Source organism: Henckelia pumila, chromosome 4 (genome assembly GCF_033568475.1).
Source record: "Henckelia pumila isolate YLH828 chromosome 4, ASM3356847v2, whole genome shotgun sequence".
Lineage (NCBI taxonomy): Eukaryota > Viridiplantae > Streptophyta > Magnoliopsida > Lamiales > Gesneriaceae > Henckelia > Henckelia pumila.
Genome location: NC_133123.1, coordinates 208757815 through 208769130, shown reverse-complemented (window position 1 = coordinate 208769130; position 11316 = coordinate 208757815). Strand labels below are relative to the sequence as shown.

Below are 11316 nucleotides of genomic sequence, written 5' to 3'. Positions count from 1 at the left end.
CGCAGCTGCACACCAATTTAGCGCAAAAGATGGCGCTAGATTGGAGTGCTATTTTCCTTCAAAATAGAGATAAAGCAGTGGATAGAGCATGGATTGGAGATGCTCTAACGATCATGAAATACATTTCATAAACAGTGACTGCATTATCTAAATTTGCTACTGATTGATGAGACGTCTACAAAAATGGATATTCATGACTTGGCCACTTGAGACCAGTATTTGTGACCGGTGGCTCCCAAAATGGTCCCGGGGGCCTGAACTTAACTTTCAAAAAAATTTAGTATTATCTAAATTTCCTTTTTCATTGTATTTTCTACACATTGTCAACACCTAATGTTGATTTGCTTCATCAATAACTGAGATGAGTTTTTTGTACCTACTATTATTTTTTGATGTTTCTATTTTGACTTTATTTCCTTGACTAAATTCATTTTGTTGGTGTATACAATTATTGAGGACCACAACGGAGGTATATTATACGCATTTAATAAATAATAATATGGAAATTTCGGATATTTGGTCAATATATATATGTTTTTGCAGAAACGGGTGAAATATGTGATTAACTATGTGCCTTCATGATTCATAAAAAAATTACTCATGTTTTGAAGAATAATTATACTAAAGTTTCAATTTCAAGTAAAGTTATATTTCTTCCTCGTTTTTTTTTTTAATTGTGTTCACATAATTTATGGAACATGATAACGATTCAAGTTGAAGACATGATAGTAATTAATTCAAAATAACAAATCTCTGTTGTTTAATATATTGCCCATAAATCACCCAAAAAAAATTTAATGTGATTAAAAATTTGTTGATTTTAATTACTTGCTTTGACGTACGTACGTATTCCAAAAACATGTTTAAATGCTTCCATAATTAAATTTTTCACGTCAATTTTCCTATTAAGCTCAACATTTAATTAACATCCAGGTACATCTTAATACTATTAAAATATTATTATGTTTATCAGGTTTTTTTTTACAAGTATGTTTATTACGGTTTAATTTCATGACGAAATGCAATATTTTTGTTGATTATTAAGAAACACACGTAATTTAACGAAATTAGTTCATGTGTGTTCGGGAAGTGATGACCAAATATGAACATAGTGAACTTTTGTTATTATTTTTTTCTTTTTAATTAACATGACGTAAATTATACTTATTTTATGGATTTGTACACGTATTGTGTGACGTGCTATGTTGCTAGTATATATAATATATGTTCTAAAATACAAAAGGGAAAAAATAAATAATTAAATAATGAAAAAAGATGATGGTTGAGACTCATTATTGAATGAAGTTTCTTTATTTTATGTTAAATATGATGTAGTTGGGGACACATGGAAAACTTAAGTTCGTTTTTTATGATATATCACGACGAAATACCAAATAAAAAGACAAAAATTTATTATAACCGCGTTGGAGTATTTTATAAAGTGATGATATATTTGCACAACTTCGAGAGTTGCACAATTTCTTATGAATATGAAGTTGTTATTTATAACTTGTTTTGATTCATCAGAATCATTCTATGCTCATAATAAGGAAAACAATTCAGTTTGTCTAGTATTATCCATTTGATTTCTCCTCGATGGAGTTGATGTATATTGAAGACCAACTTGATAACTTTATTATTTATTTTTGACATACGAAATAGCAAGCAATTTTTTGTGGTCGCGGAATTAGCAAGCTAGCTAAAACATGGATCAATTGAAGAAACAATGATTTATCATTTGATATATTTATTTTTAGAGTTAGCATTAATGCAGTCGCAACTAGAACAGTAGAGTGAGTGTTTTCAACAATGAAAATCAACAAAACCTTACTTCGTAATAGTTAGAAAATAATATGTCAAATGATGGTTAGATAACACATATATTGTGTGAGACGTGTTTGATATCATTGATAATATATAATATTCGAATACACTTAGATAAGAGTACGAAAACAAATGCACTTAAGATAAGAATATGACGGACAATTATACAAACGCACATAGATAAGAATAGGACGTAGGAAAACAGAGATAGGAAAAGAAGCATTAATTAAGCACAACCGAAGAACAAAAGCCCAACAAAATCCATATCTTTACCTCTAGCATCCAAAATACTGTGACCAAATCTATACCATTAGGATATATTAAGAAGCCAAAGTCAATAAGAAATGGTGTGAACTTTGGTGTTGAGATCAATTCACCCTCTAAGATACGGATCGGTCGATGTTGGCTTCAGGATACTGCCCTAAAACCAGGATCAATGACCCGGATCATCTTTGCGGATCAAATCAATTGATCTACAAAGAGATCCGAACGGTCCGATCCCCACCCGGGCACTGCCCGGGTGGATTAACATCGACTGATTCCAAAAATACATAAACCACATAACATAGTATCCGGGTGGGATAACATCGACTGATGATTCCTAAGATACATAAAAACCACATAAAATAAAGGGGCAAAAAAAAAAAGTTGACATTTTTTTTCATGTTTAACTTTATTTTTTTATAATGATATTTGACGTATCAGGAGTCACCATACAACAGTCTAAAAGACGACAACGTGTAAAATTCGACTAATTTCAGAAACAATACAAGGAGGGCACCTTAACTCCTTGACCACTTAAACCTCTCCATTTTCAAAATTTTTGGATCGATCTTCTTGAGTTGCAATGTCTTGACCTCCCCACTTTTTCATTCGCTCTGTCGTTTGCTCCACCTATAAAATTCATTACAAGCTGCCAGAATTAATTCACAAATTTTTCCTAAAAAATAAATATAAAAATCACAAATTTGGTGACATTATGTGACACTACAACCACAAATGTATGTATAAACATGTCATATTATTTTAAAAAATTTGGATAATTCAACATGAAATTTTGGGATTTGAGATGATACTTTTCATCAGTGAGTTTTGTACAATATCTAATATATATGTAACAAGCACTTGCCTCTTTGTTCCAATTGGTTTTATAAATCACAACAAAGAGCAGCACCGTCTGCAAAGCTGCTCCAGCTATCATACCTCCCCATAGCCCCTGAAAAAAGGCAAATTTTACCGGTTGATGACGAAAACTACGGCCACTGTTATAGCCCGAGACACACAAACACTGCACAAAAATCACTAAAATCGCGTCAAGTTTAGGCTTGATTTCGGGATAGTACTACTTTACCAGAACTCCAAGATGAGCAACATAACCAAGAACGTATCCTAGAGGCAGACCGAACACGTAATAGCAACCCAAGTTAATGTAAGCCGCGAGGGCTTGCCATCCACTTCCTATGGCAACGCCTACATGGTAGTTCGACCAAAAGGATTAGACCAAGTATAAAAGTTGAGTGAATTGGATGGAATTTCATACAGTGCAAGTGAATGAATCGAATATAACCATACCTGATATCACTAGCTGGAGGCTGTTGAGAACCATTGTAATTCCAAGAAGCGGCGAAAGATGAGCCACAGCCCGTATCATTCCTTCGCTACTGGTAAAGATTATCGCAAAATAATTTCGAGTTGCTAGGACCACAATCATGCAAACAATCCCAATCAGTAGTGACTGAAAGATCGTCACGTAAACCGAATATTTCGCTGCTCTTGGATGTCCCATGCCAAGTTCATTCGAAACCCGTACGCTGAAATAGACAAGATATCAAGGCGATCGAAATGGTTTTCCAATTACACATGAAGAACTTGGAAGCAAAAACAGATTGAAAGATTATATGGCTTCTGATCACTTATAAGTGAAAATAAATATGATTATACGTTACATTTGAAATTATAAAACTGCCGGACCCCAAATAACTTTAAAAGATCAGTTCTTTCAATGCATTTGGGAAATTTTAATAATTTGAAAGATAATGTATATATAAACGTTCGTGTGTGTAACCTTTATTGTACATCTAACTAACATAACTCTGAGTGAAATGTTTGTAGGTCTATTTTACCTTATAGCAGCATTAACTCCTACGAAAACCATGGTTTCCCAACCGTCAATATTTGTGCTGGACGACGAACCAAAGAAAGGATACACGTATGTTAACATCTGAAAACAAAGTAAAATGAGGCTAAATACTAAGCAAGTAACGATGTTACATGAATGGAACTCACCAGATAGAAAGGGCTCCCACGGCAGTGACCGCGTTCTCAAGATTACCGGCGAGAATAATGATACTCATCATATACCAAATTTCCAGGCAAAGCATAACAGCCGATTCGAGGGACAGCTTCAAAAAACCCCAGATGTCTTTGAATGCATCCCATGAGAAACCCCTCCATCCTTCCTTGCACCAACCGATCACGTAAAGAAACTGTAGGCCAGATGAAGTCCAACTTGTGAAATCAATAGCTATAGCAGCACCACTAGCTCCAAACCCGAGTACATATATGAAAAGCCAGCATAAAAAAGCTTGTAAAATCAGCGCGGTCACTGATATCCAAGCTAGGACAATAACTTTGCTTTGTGCCTGAAGAAATTTTTGGGTCGGAAAAACAACAGCAAGAGAAAACAACTGAGGGATGGTTAGAATTGTAAGAGCTCCTGCAAGGTTCGCAATTTCTTCTTGTTGTCCGACGAGCTTAAGAATCGGGGTGGCAAATATGTAGAGAGGCAAAAGGATAACACAAAAGGAGAATAGAATGATCATCGAGCGTTGCATGTAAACACCGAGCATGTGAACTTGTCCAGCACCAAATGCTTGACCGCACAGCGTCTCGAGGGCACTCCCCATTCCAAGCTACATAAAGCAGAGAGAAACCAGCTCAAACTCTAAAAGATTTGACTCGATAAATAGAAATAAAATACATTTGGGTTTTCTAGCTACTATGTTTTATTATATAGGTAGCATTAATATGATCTGCCATTGGTGTTAGAAAATGTGTTTCAGAATGTGATTTTGCGAGCGTGACTGCATTACATTGTTCTCAAGGAAATATTACCCCCCCTCTCACTGTGTTGTTGTTCACTCCAGGATACTCGAAACAGAATTTAGAACAACATTCTATAAATTTCTCCCAAAGAACAATAAGAAATTAACGAATCAGATTGCTTCAGGAAATGGGACCAATGAAAAACGAAAAAAATCAACACTAGTGCATATATATATCTTTGACTCCAGATTATCCTAATTTGCTCAAATACAACTTGTTTTATGCACATCTTTTAATAATCCTTTCTTTCCTTCTTTTTCCACTTAGGACAATACAATATATATCATGCATGCACTAACTATATTCAACAACTGAAGGACAGACATCTCAAATTTTCTACTAAAATTTGCGTCTGAGCCATGGTCTGTTAACTTGGTTGCTGCTGTTAGAACTGCTTGTAGTATGCAACTTAAATATTTGGCTTCGTAAAGCATCTTATACTCCGGTTTATCATAATCGAATAACATTAAATTCATGCGTCTTTTATCTTCTTGTTCAATTCCTTGTGCTAGCTAGTTCATTATATTCTTCATTGCTTTCTGCTCACAATTAATTTTTTTCTGATTTCACATTGAATACATCACATTAGAGGACCAAACTCATATCACTTCAGTCCTTGTTAATTCAATAAAACGTTCTAACATGCGATGAAGAGCAGCAGGAGAAACTTAAACGCGTGTTACAACAAATTGATGCATACAAATGAATATTTAACCCCAAAAGATTGGTTTGATATAATACGCGATTTTTGTATTCACCTCTCTTCTGATTAATGTACTTGACACTGACATCGATCTTTATCATTCAAGAATAAAAATGCTAAGATGCAAGGGATATATGAATTAAATATCAAATCCATTAAATACATGGGGTTGAATGCAAAAAACCCTTTATAGTAAGTCTTTCATTGATCCAGATGTGCACAATTTATTTTCTGAGGCACCATAAAAAGGTTTACAAAATTTTCTATAAGACCGTCTCAAAGGTGAATTTTGTCCTATAGATTTTCCGTTTCAACTTATGAAAAATTATTGTATGAATCGGTTCGATCTGTCTAAAAGAAACATATTATAATTTTTAATTAATACATGTATAACAAAAATTAAAGGAAAAATTATTTTTTTGGTCCTGTGTGTTTGTCATTTTGCGATTTCAGTCCTTTATATTTTTTTATTTAAGTTTTAGTCCTCTATCTTTATTTTTTGGGCAATTTTAGTCCTTTTTTCAACGTGACGTTGACATGACACCAATTCAATGCTGATGTGGAGCTGATGTGTACAGTGCCATGTAAGCATTTTTGAATAAAAATGACTGAAATTGGCAAAATCCGGAACATGCACGACTAAAACTGAAATATGAAAACATAGAGGACCAAAATCGCAAATTGACAAACATACAAGACCAAATTTGCAGTTTTCCCAATATTAAATTAAAAAACTTATAAAAGATACAGAGCTTGAGAAGAAATTACTTAACCTTATACCAAGATTCAAGGTAAGTTAATTGTTTTTTTTTTTTTGTTTTTTTTTTGGAAGGAAGGTAAGTTAATTGTTGGAAATTCGGTTTAGGCCCAATTAATATTTGAAACTTTGTCCAAAGTTATTCGTCCGATAAAAGCTGAAATTGGCTTGAAATTTTTTCTCAAAATCGACTTAGGGTAAACCAAAAATTACTTTTCAAAGTTAAGCATTAATAACCTATTACTGAACCATTATGGAATGGGAGAGGTATGGAGGGAGTTCGTCGCACATTGCTTAGAAAACTCTTTGGAATCATCCATTTATAGAGATTTATATCTATATAATAGGTTATTATTCATGTTCAAGTAAAGCTATGTCAAGACCAACCGAAGGTGCGGGAGGTGTATCACACTGATCGGACCCGGCCCGCCGCGCACACACCTAAGCCCTCTCCCGTTTCCAATTATTCAAATTTTTGATACAGTAATTTTGATATTCTTTTTTTTTTTTTTTCCTTTTGGTTCTATTTCGTCGGAATGTTGGCATGATACTAGAATTGATCGCATACTACCGAAAAATAATAACTTTACAATTGACATCATATACTATTGAGATGGCCGATGTCAAGTTAATAATTGAACTAAAACAGCTAAAAATTGAAACAACAAAACCAAAATTTGTCTAGGTACCGATAAAATGCAAAATTGAATAACGTACAGTAGAAGTGTAGAACAAAAAATTAATTTTCTCAATAACAAGAGGAATATTATAATCTACATTTGTCTATTTTGCGTTTCAATCCTCTAACTTAGATTATGTTTGACTTTTGGTCATGCTTTGTAAGAGTGATAACATGGCTCCGGTAAATGCCGAAGTTGACCCTCAATAAAAAATTAAAGGTCAAAAGCCAAAACACGAGCTAACTGAGAGGACCAAATCATTAAATTGAATATTTATGGGATGATTATATTTGCTATTATCCCTAAATAATAATAGGTTTTCAAATAAACATATTGCAAAAAAAAAAAAATAGGTAATCTTTGACGATTGACAAGGTTTGCGTCCGTTTTACAGTCAAATAATCAATAAAGCACATGTCAATGCCATAAAAAATCGAATTAATCTTTTAGTTTTTTAGGTATTACAATAATATGTAATACAAATATTAAGAAATACTTGTTATTTAGTAATATTTTTTTAAAAAAATGGTTTAAAGAGCTTGAAATGCATTTAAAAAAAAGAAAAAGAAAGAGCAAGTCTCTTGTTCCATGAGATGCTATCATAGATCTTAACTCTCCTTATATTTTGAAGAAAAAAAATATTATTTTAGCATAATAAATAATATTTTTCTGAGATGATCCAAATAAGATATATGTTTCACAAAATTGAGACTGTCTTACACAAATCCTAATGGACCTAATTTAAGAGAATTCTATTTAATTTTGGAATTGATTACCCCTTTAATTTGTCTGATTTTTCCCCCTACAAATTTGGTAACATTTACTTCTACCCATATATCTTAGAATGGTAGGTGTATGCATGCATATATATTCATTTGGGAATTGCCATATTAGTTTCAAGTTTCAACTGGATGGCAATCAAACAACCATAATAATCTTAAGATATTAACATCATAATTTTTCGTATACGAATCGCCAAACAAGCGGCATTGTTTGGTTTGATGTATTATTAATCTATGTATAACTTATCTCATCCAATCTCGCGTTATTCTCGTCATATTATTTATCCATCTATTAATTATTAATTTTACATCAATTAAATCAAATAAATTATATCTATCCATCAAATCAAATAATGTATTAACTATTATTTTTTATTTATTTTTAATTAACATTATATTTCTTATCTATGTATTACTTATCCTATCACTCAAACCAAACGGTGGGTTTCGATATCGAAAACAATTCATTTATTTTGCTCTCGAATGGATACAATTTTGAAATCACTTTTAAGAAATATGAGATAGAAATTGAATGGAGGAAATTGGAAATCTTTTGCCCCCACACCTATTTATTAGAGATGAAAAGATGTGAATTATTGATCATAAAGTGCGGCACCACTGGTGTGTGGGAATAGTGTGAATCCCCATCGATGGGTATTTGAGAAAGACATGCATACATTTTTGCCCAAAAAATAACAAAAAAAAATGCAAATCTACCCACATTTGGTTACCTCCCGAGGCGGGTACTGGTCTCAATCCTAGTATCTCGCAAGGGACCTACATTCTATTAAGGGATCCAAAAACTCTGTTATGTCTATGCTACAAAGAATTAAAGTAATTTTAGTAAAAAAAATTTAGATGATTATAGAACCCATAGTTGTCCATGGACAATAGATAAACTTCCGAGCGAACACAGTACATAGCCCATACTACTTTCTTGATGCATAATAGATTTTTTGGAGGCAAAAAATGAATACAAAAAATATTCATCTCGAAATTAAAGTGTCATGCAACTATTATTTAATATTCATATGGCGAAGATTGCAAATTGCGATAGTCAAACAAACTGCAAAGTGCAAACCATGTACAACAAGCTCGTTCGAGAAAGTGTTGGCAGGAGAATCGAAATCATGATAATTAAGTAATCATTCGTCTACTCCACCAACAAAAAAACTAACATTGACAAATATTATTATAATTTTTGTTTTTGAAACAATACAAATGTTATTAGGACTATACTAGATCGAAAGTAAATCTGTTGATGAACTGTGGTTCTCACATACCACAAAGCTAGACACCTTATGACGAAAATACCCATTCCATCTGCTCACAGCCACATTAGCACAAACCCACTTTTCTTTACTGGTTAATGAGATATTATTCTTAGGGTAGTGCCCAAATGATATATGATCTATCATCTATATCTCTAACACATTGGTATAATTAAGTTTACAGGTAGAACTAATATTGTGACAATCATTGAGCCATGAGATCAACAGTTAGAGTAATATTCTTAAAGACTCTAACTTCTCTACCATAGATCCATAACACTACTATCGGCAAGCAGGAGAGATTCTGGCGACTAAAGTCGACCCGATATAATATTCATCGTTGATCATTTGGTACAAAACCCCATAAAATGAGTGAGACACACACGATGTCGCATTCATTCATCGTTCATTTGAAATGAAATCCAAAAAATATGTGATTAGATGAGATCCACCGAGTGTGGTGGACCATAGCTTCACCGAGTAATTAGTATGACAATTTACCTAACAATTTGGGCAGCTACGTACCAACACTGACCAGCTGTTATCTAGTCCGTGGAACTTAATTAAACCAATAATAATAATAATAATAAAGTAAAATTCCTCAAAAACATAAATAAACAACAACAAACTTTTGGCTGGCCCCCCACGCATATAATTGGCAATTATAATTTCCATTTTATTTATATCCAAAGTGGTATTTTTTTTTTATCGAATACAAATAATTTTTAAGAGGCACATGCTAGGCAATAAAATCTCAATAATGCTTATTTACTTTCAAGAACTAAAAAAAAAATACGACGACCGGTAACACAAATTTTGTTTATCTCAAAAAATTCCATAATCAACTTCCAATCCACATGATTTGTTTTTTTCTTTTTGAAACAAAAAAAAAAATGAAAATAACCCACAGAAATGAATTATAAAACAAATTGACTAAGCAAGCTAACGAAAAACAATGAAAAATGTTCTTGAAAAATATAAATTTTTAGGGGAAAAAAAAGAAGAAAAAAGACTGACCATGAATCCGAAAGCGAAGGTTCCGATGACAGAGACAGCAATGGTGAAGGCGGAGAGCTCGACATCTCCCAAATGTCCGAGGAACATGGTGGCCACGGAGTTTGTCCCAAACTGGCACAGGATTTGGAGCGCGATCGGGCCGCCGATGGCCCACAGCTTGGCGGATTCTACGCAAAAGATTTTCCACCATGCTCGAAGGCTTCTCGTCTCTACGTAGTCTCCGATCAGCCCGGAGGTCTGCTCCAGAAGCGGAGCGTCCATTCTGCGTTTGCTACTTCAATCCACGCAATGATTTATGGAACCAAAAACTACACGTGATACGCGCCCGCCTTGCAAAAGAATTCAATGAGGGGTTTATAATTAGATTCATAACAAGTCGAGTGGAGACATTTGAGTTTTGAAGACAACCATGTACATGTTCTTTTTTTTTTTTTTTTTTTTGTTTGGCTGGGTCGTAGTTGACTAAAAGGATCGACGCAAATGAGTGGTCAGTCATTACAAGTGGTTTTCATACTAAAAATAATTTATATTAAAATATAGAAAAAATTAATATCTATATTCCAAACTAAATGATATAACCAAATATATAAATATATATATATCTTGTGAGATTGATAGACCTGATCATATTTGCAATGAAAAAATAGTACGTTTTTAATGAAAAGTAATATTTTTTCATGAAATGAATAGGTCGGATATATGTATCACAAAATTGATCCGTAATATTATCTTATCGGATTTTATCTGTTTATATGTATATACACATGCAACGGGTGTCAAGATATCATATTGGTTGTTTATATATGTATCATCTAGCACTTGATGTGTAGGGGCGGATCCAGGATTGAAAAGTACCTGGGGCTGGCTCCGCCCTCCGTTAGACAATATATATATATATGTATCATGTATGAAAAGTCAGTTAAAATCGAACCGAACTTTTTAAATTGAATTAACTTTTTTCAATAAAACGAATCAATTGAACTTTACTATGAACACCAAAAAAATAAAATAAAATCTTTTTTTTATCAGTAATCAAATTAAACGATCTCGATTTTTTAGAATATGTTTTAAAAAAATTAAGTTCTACTTCAAAAATTATATTTAAAAATTGAATTATATAAATTTAAATTATTTAATAAAAAATATATTTTCAAATCTAGTTCTGTTTTCCAATAAA

General features: G+C 32.8%; 1 protein-coding gene across 1 annotated transcript; it reads right to left on the bottom strand.

Annotated features, from left to right (window-relative positions):
- Positions 1-2460: 2460 nt before the first annotated feature.
- LOC140862403 (protein DETOXIFICATION 35-like) lies at positions 2461-10602 on the bottom strand. The gene is made up of 7 exons (XM_073265424.1): positions 10140-10602; positions 4111-4736; positions 3948-4004; positions 3397-3635; positions 3176-3294; positions 2954-3040; positions 2461-2718 (listed from the first exon to the last, which is right to left on the bottom strand). Exons 1-7 carry the CDS (start codon positions 10398-10400, stop codon positions 2623-2625), a joined length of 1485 nt encoding a protein of 494 aa, XP_073121525.1. The 5' UTR covers positions 10401-10602; the 3' UTR covers positions 2461-2622.
- Between the last annotated feature and the right edge of the window lie 714 nt (positions 10603-11316).